At 26.6% G+C, this 19049-nt stretch overlaps 2 protein-coding genes across 2 annotated transcripts; both read left to right on the forward strand.

Moving 5' to 3' along the window:
- The first annotated feature begins 2623 nt into the window (after positions 1-2623).
- LOC126679889 (triacylglycerol lipase OBL1-like) lies at positions 2624-4964 on the forward strand. The gene is made up of 5 exons (XM_050374901.2): positions 2624-3089; positions 3278-3543; positions 3641-3674; positions 3759-4429; positions 4529-4964. The coding sequence occupies exons 1-5, from the start codon at positions 2654-2656 to the stop codon at positions 4805-4807; spliced, it is 1686 nt and encodes a 561-aa protein (XP_050230858.1). The 5' UTR covers positions 2624-2653; the 3' UTR covers positions 4808-4964.
- Positions 4965-9268: 4304 nt separating this feature from the next.
- LOC126682603 (triacylglycerol lipase OBL1-like) lies at positions 9269-11889 on the forward strand. Its single transcript, XM_050378335.2, has 5 exons — positions 9269-9634; positions 9812-10077; positions 10164-10197; positions 10567-11237; positions 11458-11889. The coding sequence occupies exons 1-5, from the start codon at positions 9319-9321 to the stop codon at positions 11734-11736; spliced, it is 1566 nt and encodes a 521-aa protein (XP_050234292.1). The 5' UTR covers positions 9269-9318; the 3' UTR covers positions 11737-11889.
- Positions 11890-19049: the final 7160 nt, after the last annotated feature.

The following is a 19049-nucleotide window of genomic DNA, read 5'->3' on the forward strand; positions in this document are numbered from 1 at the left end:
TTTCTCCCCATCGCCTCCGCTGTCGCCTCCGCCATCGCCTCCGACATCGCTCCGCCATCGCCTCCGCCATCGCCCCGCCATCGCCCCGCCATCGCTCCGCCATCGCCTTCGCCGTCGTTCCACTATTATTTGAGATTTAAATTATCGATTCTGTAATTTTTATAGTTTATTTTAACTTACAGGTCTAAAAAATATCGATCTTACAATTTTTCAATTTTCAGATCTAAAAATCTGTAGAAAAAAACGATTTTCATCTGAAAAAAAATAATTTTCTGCAAAAAAACGATTTTCTGTGGAAAAACAGTGTCCGATTATCATATCATTATCACTATGTTATCACGCCGTTATCATAATACTGCAGAAAATAAAAAAAACTATGAAAAATAATGTTTGATTATCATACTGTTATCATAACATTATCATGACGTATTTTGTCATAACACTATATTATAATAACATTATCATGACGTACTTTATCATAACAGTATATTATCATAACATTATCATGACCTACTTTATCATAATAGTATATTATCATAATATTATCATAACGTATTTTATCATAACATTTTATTATACCTTATCATATTATTATCAAACGGTATCATATTATTATCATCAAATTTATCATATTGTTATCATAATATTATTTATCTTTTATCATAACTATATCATACTATTATCATAATATGTAAAAAACGATTTTCTGTGGAAAAACAGTGTTTGATTATCATATCATTATCACCATGTTATCACGCCGTTATCATAATACTGCAGAAAATAAAAAAAAATCTATGAAAAATAATGTTTGATTATCATACTGCTATCATAACATTATCATGACGTACTTTGTCATAACACTATATTATCATAACATTATCATGACGTACTTTATCATAACAGTATATTATCATAACATTATCATGACCTACTTTATCATAATAGTATATTATCATAATATTATCATAACGTATTTTATCATAACATTTTATTATACCTTATCATATTATTATCAAACGGTGTCATATTATTATCATCAATTTTATCATATTGTTATCATAACATTATTTATCTTTTATCATAACTATATCATACTATTATCATAATATTATCATGACATACTTTTATCATAACTATATCGTAATTTTTTATCATAAACTTATCATAACATTATCACAATATACTTTATCATAACAGTATCTAAAAATATTATCATAATATTATCATGACGTACTTTATCATAACTATATCATAACTTTATCATACTATTATCATAATTTTATCATATTATTATCATAACCGTATAATATTATGATATTAATATGATAACGTTAATGATATAGATATGCTAACGTTAGTGATACCGAAATGATAATCAAGCACTTTTCTTAATAAAAAAACGTTTTTCGCTGTAGTGTTATGATGATGATATGATAACGTCATAGTGATAACGATATGATAATCAGACGCTGTTTTCTGCAAAAAAAAAATCGTTATTTCTGCAGAAAATTATTTTTTTATCATAAAATTGTTATTTATGCAGATTTTTTAGATCTAAAACAGAAAAAATTGAAGAGCAGTTTTTTCAGATCTGAGCGTTAAAATAACTCGTAATAATCACCACGAGTTAAGAAAAAAATTGCTAAAATTTAATATAGAAGAGCAGCGGATTGGCGGCGAAACGACGGCAGATCGATGAAGGATTGGAGAACGACGAAAAAAAAAGATAAAGAAGAAAAAGAGAAAAAAAAGAAGAAGAAAAAGAAAAGAAGAAGAAGAAGAAGAGGAGCAGTAACTGCTATGAAAGTATAAAAATAAGTTATAAAACAGAGGGAGTAAAAACATAAATAAATCAGGTAGTTATATTAAAAAAAGCCACGTCAGAGTAAAAACAGAAATAAAAAAAAAACGGAAAGTATTTTCCATATTTTTTTTTGGTGAGATAATCTTTACAATTATTTTTAAAAATGGAGTGTTTTTCCTAATTTTCTCTTTTTATAATTGTTTATGTGTAAGTCCATAAAAGTTAGGCGCAGCTCTATATAAATATAATATGCGGGATGAACTTGAATAGTAAAAATGGTGACCAGAGTTGGGTGCAGGCCACATTTAAACTTACATTAAAAATAATCAAGTCTAATCACGTTATATGAACTAGTCTAATGTGAGGACGCTATCGTATTTATTTATATATTTAGATCTAAAAATTTAAATATTGGTTCTGTTTTCTAAAAATAAAATAATACTCCCTCCGTCCCGTTTAAGAAGTCCCATATTCTATTTTGGGATGTCCCATTTAAAAAGTCCCATTACTATTTTTAAATTATTTTTCCATTGAATACCCCATTTTACCCTTATTTTAGTTATCTTAAAAGAGTTTTATGAAAAATTCCACTATCATTAATAGGGGCAAAACATGAAAAAACATAAAAAGACAAGAATAATTAATGTTTTCTTAATCTGTGTGTAAAGTCAAATGAGACTTCTAAAGTGGGACGGAGGGAGTACTAATAATTTAGCTGAGGGACCAAGTCCCAAAATTATTATGAATAGAAGGGAGGTAGTAGACAATAATAGAACACAAGTTTAGTTATTTTATTGAAAACGAGAAAAGCAAAGAGAAAATAAATATCATTTGTAGTACTACTTTTTAATGCCAATTTTACCTATAAATACATTCATAATCCTCCTATGTCAACCCATCTTGAGCTTAGTTTTTAAGTATTTAGTGAGAAAAAAGAGTGAGCCAGTAATTACGAAATCAAAAACCATGGCTGCTACTGCTACTAGCGTTGCTCCAAATTTCTTGATTGTTGACCCAAAAAAGGGCAAAAAAAGAGACATATTCAAGTATTTGGTGAGCAATGATGTGAAAAGTGGAGTCAAATTCTTGGAAAGTTCCCAGGATGATGTTAAGGGTGGTGCAGCTGTTCATCATAGATCCCTTCTATTAATTTCTATTATCGTTCGGAGACTTCTTACATTTCTTGAAACGCCATTACAATTTCTTGGCTTTATCATTGAATTCATCCTCAATTTCATTTCTCAAAATGGTGGATTCTTTGGCATATTAAATAACCTTTTTCGTGGTACGTTTATATTTACTATATCAAATTATATCTATTGATCGAGGTTTATCCGGTTGCATATTCTCAGAAACTGGAAAATTTTACATATTTTTCTGACTTCTGATTGGTTGAGACTTTAGTCCATGAATTTAATCTAGTTACAAATTGATGACCATATGTTTTAATTTTGATTCATAACATGCATGCAGCAAACCTGAAGATACCACAGAAAGGAACAGAAAATTTCTTAAGCGCGATTGGGCATTTAGATGGACGTATCGACCTACATAAGACTACAATCCTGTCGGAGAAAGTTGATGATTCTATTGCTGCTGATGTTAGCAACGTTAAATCGGAACACGGTATCCGATCGGAACTTGGTAATCGATATGTGATGGATCTTTGTGTCATGGCAGCTAAATTAGTATATGAAAATAAAATAATTGTTCAAAATGTCGTCGAGCGTCAGTGGAAGGTAATTATTAGATCTGGTTCTTTACATCTAGCTACTTAATTATCTGTATATGACACAGATCTAATGTAATTCTGTATCTTTCTTGACCAAAAAACAGATGCATTTCGAGGCCTTTTACAACTGCTGGAATGGTAAGAGAAATCTTTTTTGATTTCTTGATAAAATTTGTATTTCTCTGATGAACTAGCAGTAATTTTGTGAGATCATTTTGACAGAACAACAAAAACAAAGCAACACCCAGGTTTTCATATGCTGTGACAAGCCAAAAGATGCAAATCTGATCGTCGTCAGCTTCAGAGGAACCGAACCATTCAATGCACAAGATTGGAACACAGATTTCGATTTCTCCTGGTATGAAATCCCAAAAGTTGGCAAAATCCATATCGGATTTTTAGAAGCTTTAGGGTTAGGCAACAGAGGAAATATTGCCACCTTTCAAACTCACCTTCAAAAGAAACAAACAAATTTCTTACAGCTTGTTGGTCAGTCTGAAAGTATAGTGGCGCAATGGGCAAGAAGAAGTGCTTATTATGCCGTGTCAATGAAGCTTAAGAGCTTACTTAAAGAACACAAGAACGCAAAATTTGTGGTCACCGGACATAGTTTAGGTGGCGCACTCGCAATATTATACCCGTCGATTCTGGTTATTCAGGAGGAGACTGAGATGCTGGAGAGGCTGATGAACGTTTACACATTCGGACAGCCGAGAATCGGGGACGTTCAGCTGGGGAATTTCATGGAGTCTCATTTGAATTATCCAGTGACTAGATATTTTAGAGTTGTTTACTGCAATGATCTGGTTCCAAGAGTTCCTTTTGATGACAAGATTTTCTCTTTCAAGCATTTTGGAACTTGTCTTTACTATGATAGCCGCTACTTTGGTCAGGTAAGTATTTAATTATTGCAAGTATTTCATTAAGACTTCACTTGATTACTCCATCTATATGTATATTTTTATTATTGATTCTCCTGTTTTGTTTTACAGTTCATGGATGAGCAGCCAAACCCTAATTTCTTTGGGTTGACACACATAATTCCAATGAGGATTAATGCATTATGGGAGCTAGTGAGAAGTTTGCTGATTAGGCATATACATGGACCAGACTATGAGGAGGGTTGGTTCTGCACTCTTGCCAGGGCAGCCGGACTTTTGCTTCCCGGAATTTCCGCTCATAGTCCGGTCGATTATGTCAATTCCGTCAGGCTCGGAAGGGAAAGAGTAGCTCCTATGACATCCTTGAAAAGCTTCACTCGCAAAATGTAATACTAATAATACCTTCTCTTGATATGAGGTCAAGAGAGTAATAAATTAAATTAAAAGGATGCATATTATTTACATTTAATTTTCATTAGGGCAAAAAGTATCTCTAGCTTTACTGTAATATACATTGCAGATCATGACAACTTTGTTTTTCTTATCTATACTATATATAAAAGCACGGAGGAGGGGGGGACAGGCAAATTTACTGAATAATCCTTTTTAATTTACTACTAAATAAATGTTTTATAGTCATTAACTAATTAGTTATTTAATTAATCACAATTGTAATTAAAGTCCTAATTAGACTAAGTAGCTAAATTATCTCCAATTTAATTTTTATTATGTAAAAAATAACTAAATTGTCTCCAAATTAATAGGAATATCTATCTTTTAATTTGATTGAACTAAAAAATTAAAATACTATATTTGACTAATATATTATTATATAAATTTCTATCTTATTATTTTTAAAGATATTATTAATAAAATTAAGTTAAATATTTAATTATAGTTATTATAAAACCAAAAGAAGAATAAATTTAGTATGGAAAAAATTAATAACCGAATATATTATATTTACTTTTACGAAAATTCTTAACTAATTTAATATTAATTATAAATAAAAAATTGATATAATTATAATAAATTTACTAATATGTAATTGACGAGTTACGTTACGAGTTACATAATTTGACAAGTCACACTACGAGCCACGTGTGAAACACGTAAAGCAAAACTAGTCTTAATAAAATATCACGTGAATGATATTATAGAATAAAGATCAATCAACAAGAAGATAAGATTAATATATAAAATGGATCTTGAATATTTAATGCAGCTTGTTCTTTTAGATCTTCAAGTTCTCTAGAATATACTAATTTTATATAGTAAATTAATAAAGATTAGTTTCTGTTAAGGTACTCCATATAACTTTAAATAATTTTTTATTCTCTACTTGTTTTCACGACAGTGCATGCACATTTAGTAATTTTCTATTAGAAAGTCCATGTAAAATCATATCGTTGTAAAATATATTATTTTTAAATTTATAATAAAATAAAAGCTCATGAATCCTAATATCCTATTACTTTGAAGATTAGATGTTTTGAGGTTTAATTTGCCTCTACAAGAGTTTGAACTTATTATGATTGGTAAAATGATTTTTCAAATTCACAATTTTGGTCATTTTGTCAAATGTATCCTTAAAAATTGATTTTAATATTTTGATATGTCAATTTTATTAAATGAGACAAATATATTAAAACATCAAATTATATATATTTTTTAAATATATTCTTATAAATTTTTGATCGTATAAATAATTATTTTACACGATTAATTTTTAATTTCAATTAATTAGCTAATTTGAGAGATTTAAAAGAGTCACAAAAAAAAAAATTGATCAGAGCCGATGGTTTTGGTCTACATAAGTTTTGTGAAAACTTAATTTGTATGTAAATGTTTCAAACCTTTTCTTTTGTTTTGATTTTTTAAAAATTCAAATTGTATCTTATTATCTTGAATTATGTATCCAGCTCCTTTCACAAAATGACCAAAATATTCCTGGTTTTTTTAATTTCAGTTAATTACTGCCATGACTGTTCTCACTGAGGACATACCTGCTTTGTTCTCACATGAGAACAGATTGAGAACAAAGAGGTCTGTTCTCACCATCTAAAGGCGAGAACAAAAAGAATAGACCACGACCTCCGCTGGCCGGAGATTGTTATTTTTTTTAATCAAAAAGGGAAAAAAATTAATCGGACATGCCAGTAGTCGTTTATTCTGGGAATGTCGGGTTCAATTTTTAATTGATTTTAATAAAAAAAATTAATTAGAGTTAATTACGAAGAAGAGAGTAAAATAACATAAAAAAACAAAATTATAAATATAAAATTAATTAATAATTTAAAATTTAAGGGTATTTTTGAACTTTTTTTAAGAGTGAAATAAACATATATATATATATATATATAATTAGTAAGTATTTTAAAAATCAAGATTATTTTTGAACTTTTTTTTCTATTGCCACGTCACCAAGTTAACGTCAGTCAGTCAAAGTGGGAGGGTTTTGTTTGATAAAAAAAGGGGAAAAACTTAATTGTGCCCAAAAAGTTTAGGGGCTGAATTGTCCCTTTCGGAAAATTTGGTGGGTTTTTTTGTACATTTTTGCCATTGACTAAAAAGGTTAATAGTAATAATTTGTTTGACCCCGAAACATAATTTTAAGATCTAATTGACTAAAAAAATCAATAATGACTAATTTTGTTGCCTAACCCTAAAGTTCAAGACCCATATTGATTTTATTTGGCTTAACGACTAAAAATACTAAATCTTTTATAAAAATTTCAGAAAAGTTCAAAATTTTCAATTTTACTTAAATGGCGTTGATGTGCGGAATATGTCACATTATTGTCACGTAGCCGCAACATCAGCAAAATCGCGCAGTTAAACATTATTGAAACGAAAATCCGTGTTTCAAGACCATTTAAATATAATTGAAAGGTCTTGTGTTTTTGAAACATTCACAAAAGATTTAGCCTTTTCAATCATTGGCCCATTTCAAAATAAAAACTTAACATTGTAAGTCATAATATTCTATATTTCCGACAAAAAAATAAATAATGATTCTATATAACTACGAGCTACAAAATAAAAAATAATTCACTTTTTTTGTATAATTAGAAGAGTGGAGCGTTTATTGAAGAGATTGAACTCATAATTTAATAAAATTACTGATAAACGCTTATATTATTTGAACCATAACTCTGATAAATAATTCATTTGTAAGATGTTAACAAATTTTGAAATCTTAAAATACTAGTCAAACTACCACTTCTATAATTGGTTCATAAATACAATAAAAAATTATTGAAATGTCATCAAAATCTTGTAGCATGTGCACCACAACAATCAAACTCAATAATAAATTTGAAATAATTAGAAACATACAAAAACGTAATAATTAATATATTTGTTTCTTTGCAATTTTTCAGTTCCATTTTTATGAAAAAAATCAAAACAAAACCTACAAATTTGTTTGTAGCTCATCGAGATATATTATTCGGTAATTTGCTATTGGCGCCATACCCACGTGTTTATCATGCTGCCTATTCCTACCTATTTTTATCCTTTCATCAAAGTTCATTTCTTTCATATAATCTCTATAATTGATGCACCTACAAGAGTAATAAACTCCATAAGTTACTAGATTTTTTCCAAATTTTAATTTAATTATTAAACTTTAATTTATTTTATAAATACATTTTAATTTTAACTTTTTTTAAAGGACCAAATTGTATTGATTAAACCATAGTAACAATCTAGTTTAGTTTGATTTTTTCCACAAGTGCTCATGTTTTCCCAATTATATATAATAAAAAACAATCTAATTAGACTCCATATTATTTATAATCAAAAAAATTGTTTTAAAATAAAGAATTTAATATTTTTTTATAATATTCTACACAAAAGAATTTAATTTATATTTGTAATTTGATAACTAAGAAAAATAATAATTAAAATATCAAAAAAATCATACTATTTAGACATTTTTAATTAATTAATCTATCTTTTACTATATATTTTATTTAATTATATTTTAATGTATATAATTGTCAATTAATGATTCAAAATTTTATTTAATGTTGGATAATAATTTTTTAAATTTTATATGAAGAAAAATTTGAATATAAAATCTAAAAATTTATAGAATCATATATTATATATATTTATTTCAACATAAATATTTACTTTTAAGTGATACTTTATCTAACTAGAGTGCTAACGTGACAAAACTTCTACAAATATTTTATTAACTCAGGTAGCCAAACAACAAAAGTAGATCGAAATTTTCGTTTCAAATAAAAATTGAAGTTTAATCATAAACCTCACATTTTACAGATTTTGCTAAATTTATTTGATTTTAAAATTATCAATCCATACGGTACACAATACATTCTTTAAGTTACAGCTATTTATTTTAATTTTTTTTTCATATATTGCATATTATTATTTTATATTTTCTTTTCTTTTATTTTTATTTTTATTTTATTTTGTATATTGAGAAAACATTAGTTATATTCTAAATAAAAAATAGGCCAATGATTAAAAAAGTTCAAATCTTTCATGAAAGTTTTAAAAAAAATTACACCTTTTAGTTTTATCCCAATTTATCCTGAAACACATGATTTCGTTTCAATTATATCCAACTACACAATTTTGCTTATTTGGCGCTAATGTGTAGCATTATCACATCAGCGCCGAGCAGGCGTCACATGAGCAAAATTACATAGAAGGGAGGTAGACGATAATAGAGGGCACAACTTGATGAGTTGTTTTATTGAAAACCAGAAAAGAGAAGACAAAATATGTATTATGGGTAGCACTACTTTTTGATGCTAAGTTTACCTATAAATACATTTACAATCCTCCCATCTCAACCCATCTTGAGCTTGGCTTTTAAGTCTTTAGTGAGAAAAAAGAGTGAGGCAGTAATTGAGAAATCAAACTCCATGGCTGCCACTACTAGCATTGCTCCAAATTTCTTGATCGTTGACCCAAAAAAGGGCAAAAAACGAGACATATTCAAGTACTTGGTGAGCAATGATGTGAAAAGTGGAATGAAATTCTTGGAAAGTTCCGAGGATGATGTTAAGGGTGGTGCAGCTGTTGATCATAGATCTATTTTATTGGTATCTATTATCATTCGGAGACTTATGACATTTCTTGAAACGCCGTTAAAATTACTTGGCATTATCATTGAATTCATCCTCAATTTCATTTCTCAAAATGGCGGATTCTCTGGCATATTGAATAACTTTCTTCGTGGTACGTTTATATTTACTATATCAAACTATATCTATTGAGCTTTTTAAATAATCCGGATTTAGAAGTTGTAAATTTTTATATATTTTTTCTCTGACTAGTGATTGGTCGAGTCCATTAATAAAATATAGTTACAAGCTACATAATATGTTTTAATTTTAATAAATGGCATGCATGCAGCAAACGTGAAGATACCAAAGAAAGGAACAGAAAATTTCTTAAGCACAATTGGGCATTTAGATGGGCGTATTGACCTATACAAGACTACAATCCTGTCGGAGAAAGTTGATGATTCTATCGCAGCTGATGTTAGCAATGTTAAATCGGAACTCGGTATCCGATCAGAACTTGGTAACCGATATCTGATGGATCTTTGTATCATGGCAGCTAAATTAGTATATGAAAATGAGAAAGTTGTTCAAAATGTCGTTGAGCGTCACTGGAAGGTAATATATTAGCCCTAATCTAGCTAGTTTTTATATATATATATGACACGGATCTAATGCAAATTTGTATCACTCTTGATGTTTAGATGCATTTTGCGGCCTTCTACAACTGTTGGAATGGTAAGCAACAAAACCTTTTGGATAAAAAAAAAATTAGTTACTGAAGTATAGACTTTTATATACTTTGGTCAGCATCGTTTTATTTTTACATCTCGATAATTCAACTTTCATTTTCCCAATAATGGTCGATTATATAGTGAATTCAGGCGAATTATCGTTTATGTGGCAGCTTGTCACATAAGCAATTAATGCCGGAAACCTGACATAGCCTCATGTTTCGGAAAATGAAAGTTGTATTATTAAAATGTAAAAGATAAATGATAACCGAAATATAAAAAACTATAATTTAGTAACTAAGAAATTTTAATCCAACCCTATTTGATTTCTTTTGATGAACTAGCAATAAATTTTTGTTTTTCTATTGATTAGAGCAACAAAAACAAAGCAACACCCAAGTGTTCATATGCTGTGACAAGCCAAAAGATGCAAATCTTATCGTCGTCAGCTTCAGAGGAACCGAACCATTCAATGCACAAGATTGGGATACAGATTTCGATTTCTCCTGGTACGAAATCCCAAAAGTTGGCAAAATCCATATCGGATTTTTAGAAGCTTTAGGGTTAGGAAACAGAGAAAATACTGCCACCTTTCACACTCACCTTCAAAAGAAACATTCAAGTTTCTTCCATTTATTTGGTGATTTTGAAAATTTAGTGGTTCAATGGGCAAGAAAGAGTGCTTATTATGCTGTGTCACTGAAGCTTAAAAGCTTACTCAAAGAACACAAGAATGCAAAATTTGTGGTCACCGGACATAGTTTAGGTGGTGCACTTGCAATATTGTACCCGTCGATTCTGGTTATTCAGGAGGAGACTGAGATGCTGCAGAGGCTGATGAATGTTTACACATTTGGACAGCCGAGAATTGGCGATGTTCAGCTGGGGAACTTCATTGAGTCTTATTTGAATTATCCGGTTACTAGATATTTTAGGGTTGTTTATTGCAATGATATGGTGCCAAGAGTTCCTTTTGATGACAAGATTTTTGCTTTCAAGCATTTTGGAACTTGTCTTTACTATGATAGCCGCTACTTTGGTCAAGTAAGTATTAAATAAAATCATAATTTTTATAAAAATAGATTTTGAATCGAGAATTTATGCAGCGTTTTCAAATAAAATATTAAAATCTTAAAATTCAAAACAAAAATTGGTGCAACATAGCACGACCTTGAAGTGTTTATGGGGCTAACACCTCTATTAGTAATATTGCAAGACTTATATTAAATTTATTGTTAATATTTATTCACTTTTTGTTTTGAAGTTCATGGATGAGGAGCCAAACCCTAATTTCTTTAACTTGACACGAATAATTCCAATGAGACTGAATGCATTATGGGAACTCGTGAGAAGTTTGTTGATAAGGCATACACATGGACCAGACTACGAGGAGAGTTGGTTCTGCACTCTTGCCAGGGCGGCCGGACTTTTGCTTCCCGGAATTTCTGCTCATAGTCCGATTGATTATGTCAACTCCGTCAGGCTCGGAAGGGAAAGAGTAACTCCGACGACATCCTTGAAAAGCTTCACTCGCAAAATGTAATACCTTCTCTTGATCATTTATGAGGTCAAGGGATGGAAATTTTTAATTAATTAAGTATTTAGGAAAATCGGTAATAAATTAAAATTTAAAGAGTGCATTTTAATTAAGTTTAGTTTTCTCTAGGGATACGTATCTCTAGCTTTTTGTAGCTGTGAGTTATTTCTTGTACTTCCTCTTTAATAAAATTATTCAATAAAATTGTTTTAAGGTTGTGGAATATTTATATTTATATTAGACAAATATTGCAGATTGTGACAACTTGTTTTTTCTGTGGCAAGAGGATTATATATCCTTAATATTTGACTCAAAACAATATGTGCCCTCGTAATTTAAAAAGGTGCAAATGTACTTCTAATATTTTTAAATGGATTCATTTAGACCATTTATATTTTCTAAAAAAAATTCTATATGCGCCCAACCGTGTTAAGTGTAAGGATCTAAATAAATAAATTTAAAACTATTAAAAATAAATACATTTTTTTGAACCATGAGGGCATAAATGATAGTGGATTTAATATGAACTTTGTCCCTCATCTAATCTATTGTGAATACAAACCATGTGAATAAAAATATAAAATTTTGATTTTTTTTAATAATTAGGGAGAGGGGAGTGAGATTCGAACATGAGAACTCTTGGCAAAACACCTGTGGCTATTATTATTGTGCTACAACAGCAGTGACAAATCTTGAATATGTTGAATTCTATGAAAATTTAATGGTATCAAAAAACTTAAATCAATTTTTTAATTTATCTAAAACTTTGAAAAAATTTGTATTTTATTTCAGTTTAATAATTTTATTGAAATTTTATCTAATTTTTCATTTAATTTAATTTTCAATTGCATTTTTATACTAATTTCTTAAATAATTATTAAAATTGATTTTTTAGAATTGTAAAAATACACTCCTAATTTAAAAAACAATAGATAAAAATAAATTTAATTTCAAATTCTCTATTTTATTAAATGTTGAACCAAAAATAAATAAAATTGAAGTTTAAAATGACAAATAAATATTGTACTGAGTGGAAAGAATGATACAATTTAATTGTAAAAAAAAAAAAATCCAATGAAATTATTAAATTGAGACTGATTTTACAAATTTAAAAAGTTTTAGATAAATTCGCAATAACCCAAAAATATTTAACTTTTAACGCCATTAGATTTATTATATAGTAATATCGTTTACCAATAAATATATCTCAAACAAAGGATCAATTCACCCCTCAACTTGGCACAAAATATCAAATGAGTCATTCTCGCGGCTTTTGGTACAAATAAATCCAAACTTTGCGTTTTCATATCAAAAAGCCCATCCCCTACTTTCACCCAAACAAGTAAACTACACTTTCCGCAAAAAATGGAAAACATTAAAAAAAACTCTTAATATTTTATTTATCTCTTATATTGATCCTTGATATTTTAAATATTCTTTAGTAAAAAATTAGAGATTTTTTATTCATTTTTCCCTTCTTCCTCCTTCATCTTCCCTTTTTCTTTTATCTTCATCTACTTTTCTTAATTTGATACGAAAACATAAGTTTTGGGTATGTTTGTACTAAAAATGGCGCAATTGACTGATTTGATATTTTGTGTCAAATTGAGGGGGATGAATTGATCCTTTGTTCAATATATTTCAAATGGTATAAGGGTTAGATGACATTTTACTAAGTTGTGGGCTCATTTCTTCTACAAACGTTATCCTTTTTAATGATAAAAATAAAATGATATTATATTATATCATATCATATTATGTTATGATTATTTAAAATTGGTTTCTGTTACAATGATGCACGTTTCTGTTAGATAATTCATTTGAAATCATATCGTTGTATGTAGCATAATATTTTTAGATTTATGATAATAGAAATGTTCATACATCCTCATGGTCTAATATTTTTAGATTTATGATAACAGAGTTTATGCAAACTGTTGCTGAGATACACAAGTCATGCTGCTCCGCTGCTATCGTCAAGGCCACTGCTCCGCTACTCCAACATTGCTGCTGTAAATTCCAGCTCATAAACAGCTAATTACAGCTCATCCACAGCTAGTTACAGCTGGTTACAGCTCATGTAGAACTCATATGATGTGTATAAATAGAGTTCAATATTTTAGTTTTAGACTTCGATTTGTAATTTTACAATCCAATTTAATTAGTTTCCGTTCTTTGAGTTTGTTTTCTGATAAAATTAGATAACAAATAAATCGAAGATTTCAAAAATATATAGACAATTTCTATTTTAACATTTTTATATTTTTTATTTTTTTTTCTTTATTTCAATTTTAAATTTTTTTATTTTTTATTTGATTCTCATACTTTTGAAAACAGTATTATAAAAGGTTTTTATTAACAAAAGTGTCATTCACTTTCAAATATCAAATATAAAATATTTTTAAAAATATAGAGAATAAATAAAGAAACGGAAGTAATTCATAGAGCTGCTTTCGAAAGAATATTAGACTAATTAAAAAAATAAAAACGCTTAAGGACGAAACATCAAAAATAAAAAATACACAAACTTTATGATATGTTAAGTCAAATATGCACACACGCATGCACACTTAATAATTCACTTATTTTAATCAAAAAAAAAAGATTCACTTATCCTAATAAACTTTATATTTTGCTAAAGATAGCAATATATAAATAAAAGAATGATTATTCTATGAAGATAATGAATCATTCCCGCAAAAATAAGTATCGGATGACTTACGACTATTTGATCAACTATCCAATTACACATTCGTTTAAAAAAATAATTAAGCAATAATACCAATATAAAACTATTACCCTATCATTTCAGAGACATTTCAATGAACAGTATAAATATATTTATTAAAAGTATGACAACATACATATCTACTATATATATATAAAGCAGGACATTTTTTCCAAATGATTGACACTTGGCACTCTTTCATTTGATTTGTATTTTTATCTTTTTAATTAATAAATTTGGTAATATATATTTGTATATCTCTAATTAATGCTAATTATTATATTTTGATTATATAATTTTAATATTGACCTCCTTTAAAACTATAAATGCTAATATCTTTTCAATTTTTTCTTTATAAGCTTTACTTTTAGATACCATATGTAATTTTAATATTGACTCTTTTATAGTTTCTTTTCAAAAAAAAAAACTATATCACGGGTTTAATTTTGATTATATAATTTTTTCATTTTGATATAGTTTCTTTTCAAAAAAAAAATTGATTAAAATTAATTTTGACACATATCACGGGTTTAATTTTTATTTATGGCTAATCACCTTTTATACATGCAAATAATTTATAAATTAGAATTAGGCATTAGAAAAACTAATACAGTATATAATTTAAATATTGTTAAATATATAAGAATTAAAAATGCCCTGATTGAACTCTACAAAGGAAAAAAAGGAAAAATTGGAAATAAAAAATGTCTGTCATTAATGCAAAAATTGAATAGAAAGTTAAGAATATTTGTTAGAATAACCAATTTACCATAATTGAATAGCATAATATAGGTATTGATAATTTAATTCCAATAGATAAAAATTATGAAATTAAAAACGGAAAGTTTCAACAAATATATTTGTAAAAAACGTCTAGAGCTAAATGCATGCACTAATGTAAATAGACAATTATGGAAACGCTATTGATTTAATTATATTGATTCTTATTCCTTTCCTTCTTTAAAAATCTGATATTAATTTTGAATATAATATGAAATTAATTTTGACGAAATATGACGTTTTTTTAATATAGGTGTTATATATTTATAAATGTTAGTTTTGAATTATTGGTTTCACTCAATTATATAGTAATATTTTTAATTAAGTTACTCCAACTTTGAAAATAAAAGTTTTTTATTTTTTAACTTAAAATTATTAATATTACTTAAACATGTCAATCATGGAGAATAAATAAAAATTAATATATGGTTAATCACCTTCTATAACATGTAAATAATTTATTAATTAAAATTATGCATTATAATCATATAGAAAAAACTAATACTATATAATTTAAGTATTATTAAATATATCTACTATATATTTTTCCAATGATTGACACATGGCACACTCATTATCAATTCTACATTTAATTTGATAACCTTTCTTTCTAAATTGTTATACATATAATTTAGTAATATTCCTTTTTAAGCTCCTATAGCTATAAGCATGTATATAAAACGATTTTTTTAACTTTCATGCAATTTTCACATTTAATTTGGTAATTTTATTTCCTATATTGTTCTGTATTTAATTTGGTTAAACTACTATATATATATATATATATGCTTAGAATATTTCTTTTAAATTTTTATAGAAAAATTGGTGTATTTAATATATTGATTGATACTTTGACAAAAAGAATATATTGATTGATCATTGATTTGCATATTTAATTTGGTAACGTTTTTTTCTTTTGAATTCGTAAAACGTTTCTTTAATTATTATGGTAACATTAGTGAATTTAAAACATTTAATTGGATTGCTAATTTAATTTAGTATCCTGCCTTATATATAATAACAATCATTCACCACTTCTTTTTATAAAGGTTAGTCATTTCTTATTCTTTTTATTGTAGTCATGTATTTATCTTTATGTTGTATGTAATAATTTTTGCTGTGAAATTCATAATTTTGTGATTGCTTTTATGTTTTTATATTTTGGTTGTGGTGTGTTTACTTGAAATCTACAAAAGCTGATTTAAATTTAACGATTTAAGTACATATTATTTGATTAGAAAAAAATTTATATGCAAATAGACTCTTTTGATTGATGAATTTGGAGTTTTATTCATAGTTGGTGCAACTACAAATTTACCTCTAGAAATTATTAATTTATAAAATTCTTTTCTGATTTTGTTGCGTAAATATTTATAAGGTTTGTATGTTTTTAGTTTTTATAATATAAAGGCAGCCAACTAACTACAACTCTAATTTTTTTTAATTATTTTTTTCTTTTATAGCAATTGCAAACAAAATCTTCAAAATAGTTTTTTTTTCCAGATTTCCGGCACAAATTCATTCTTTCTTCTTTTCAGATCTCCGTCCAAGAACGCCCGCCCATTTTTTTCCTCTTCAACAACGATTCAAATCAATAAAAATTTATATTAGTAACATTTGTTATGGAAAATGTATAATTTAATATTTAATATAATTATATAAAATACCAATAATTTTATTATGACGCATTAAGTGTATTAAATATTTTAAATAGAAATTAGTGTAATAACATTTGATATTAAAAGACAATAAGTGTCTATTATGTAATTGTTGGCGCCATATATAATTAAAATTTTACAACTAGAACATTATTTGACATGCATGTTTATTAGTGATTAATAATAAATAAAAAGTTTGGATACCACTGAATAGTTAGCCGATAAGTCATAAAATATAAAAAAAAATAAAAATTATTTTTGACTAAATAATTAATACTCAGTTTTGTGGTATTCTTTTGAAAATTTTCTTTTTACAGACAATTGATACAAAAATAACTTTATGTCTAAAAGAACAAGTTATAGTGTAAAATTGAACCAAAAAAGATAAGGCAATGTTTTTTAAATTAATGAATGTCAAATAAAAAAATATAGAAACATATTTTTTGTTTTGAGAGAAATCTAGAAACATACATAGTATGAAAAATAGTGTTTTTTGATAAAGAAAAGATTATTAAATTTATTTAATGATTAACTAAAATTGAAGGAACTATCATAATTTAAAAATCAATTATTACTTGAGTTGTTTATTATGTAAAAAAAAACAAACTACAGTATATTAAGCATAAATAGTGTAAAATATGTATAGACTCTCTCCGTCTTATTATGTTTGTTCTATTTTCTATATTTGGATGTCTCAAAATGATTGTCGCAATTTTATTATGGATAAATACTTTTATCTTTTACTTTTAATATTAATGAATATAATTTATTTATTAATGTGTATATATTGTACAGTGATAGTGTATTTGACTGTTTTATATTTTCCATACAAGAGTTATTTTATCATAGAAAAATGATTTTTTAAAAGTATTAAATGCTATGTTTAGTGTATTGAGTATATTTATTTTTTTAATATATAATTTTAAATCATAATTCAGTAATCAAGAAATATAATGAAATGAAAAGTTTTTAAAAAATGTATTAATATTGTTTTTAATATGTGTAAAAACTGAAATAAGACAAATAAAATGGGACGGAGAGAGTACTTAAAAAAATGACAGATTTAAAATTTACGGAACTGTATTAAAATGGAAATCATGTGTTAGAGTTAGAAAGTCATAAATGAGTATGAGTCTAGAAAACTGAGATTTATAAACTATTTTTTTTAAGAAAAAGAGATTTATAAACTATATCAACTATATATAAGAAAATAAAAATTGTGATGCTCACGAGTTACTTATATTATTATTTTTTATATCTTAACTAATGTATATTACATGTGCGAGAATTAATAAAATATAAGATAAATAATTTTAAAAGAATCAATTATTATTTTAGTTTTTTTACGGAAAAATATTTAATAATATACATTAAGATTAATTAATAGTAAACTAGAAACAAATAATTACGAAAAGGTAACATTCTTGTTTACACACACACACACACTTATATTATATTATATTATATTATATTATATAAATGAAAATAAAGATATTTTAATATTATAAAATTAATATCTATTTTTTTAAGGTTTAATTGCTTAAAAAATCACAAAATTTAGCGTGTTTTGCAAATTTAACATAAACTTTTAATTTTGGCAAATTAATACACAAACTTCTGATTTTTGGCAATTTTAGCACCAATTAATTTTTTGTGAAAAAAATGCTGATGTGTACACCGGAATAACCACTATTCCGGCGTCCACATCAGCATTTTTCTCTATTTTTTTGAAAGAAAATTGATCGGTACTAAAATTGCAAAAAATCAAAAATTTGTGTATTAATTTGCCAAAATTAAAAGTTTATGTTAAATTTGCAAAACACGCTAAAGTTTATGATTTTTTACGCCATTAAGCCTTTTTTTAATTATATATTTATTTTTATTTTTATTGTCTTTTATTGTTAGAATATAAAAATAACTATAACAGATAATAAATTTATAATATTCAAATAATATTAAAATAAATACGTGCAACGCACGGGCTAAAGCTAGTATAAACATAAAAGTTAGCAAAATCAAATTGTATGTGTTTTCGTTAGTAATCTAGTACAGATATTAATTAGAATGATTAAAGATAGATATTAATTATGGATCAATAAGCCATAATACCATTCAAATCATGTAAATAGGTTTTTATGCCCAGGAAAATTTAC

This window comes from Mercurialis annua, linkage group LG5 (genome assembly GCF_937616625.2).
Source record: "Mercurialis annua linkage group LG5, ddMerAnnu1.2, whole genome shotgun sequence".
Taxonomy (NCBI): domain Eukaryota; kingdom Viridiplantae; phylum Streptophyta; class Magnoliopsida; order Malpighiales; family Euphorbiaceae; genus Mercurialis; species Mercurialis annua.

Excerpts from the sequence above, each read along its gene's own strand:
- LOC126679889 (XM_050374901.2), top strand. The coding sequence starts at position 2,654 with ATGCCAATTTTACCTATAAATACATTCATAATCCTCCTATGTCAACCC. Across the intron at positions 3,544-3,640 it reads TCGTCGAGCGTCAGTGGAAG|ATGCATTTCGAGGCCTTTTA; the intron begins GTAATTATTAGA and ends ACCAAAAAACAG. Across the intron at positions 4,430-4,528 it reads ATAGCCGCTACTTTGGTCAG|TTCATGGATGAGCAGCCAAA; the intron begins GTAAGTATTTAA and ends TTTGTTTTACAG.
- LOC126682603 (XM_050378335.2), top strand. The coding sequence starts at position 9,319 with ATGGCTGCCACTACTAGCATTGCTCCAAATTTCTTGATCGTTGACCCA. Across the intron at positions 10,078-10,163 it reads TCGTTGAGCGTCACTGGAAG|ATGCATTTTGCGGCCTTCTA; the intron begins GTAATATATTAG and ends CTTGATGTTTAG. Across the intron at positions 11,238-11,457 it reads ATAGCCGCTACTTTGGTCAA|TTCATGGATGAGGAGCCAAA; the intron begins GTAAGTATTAAA and ends TTTGTTTTGAAG.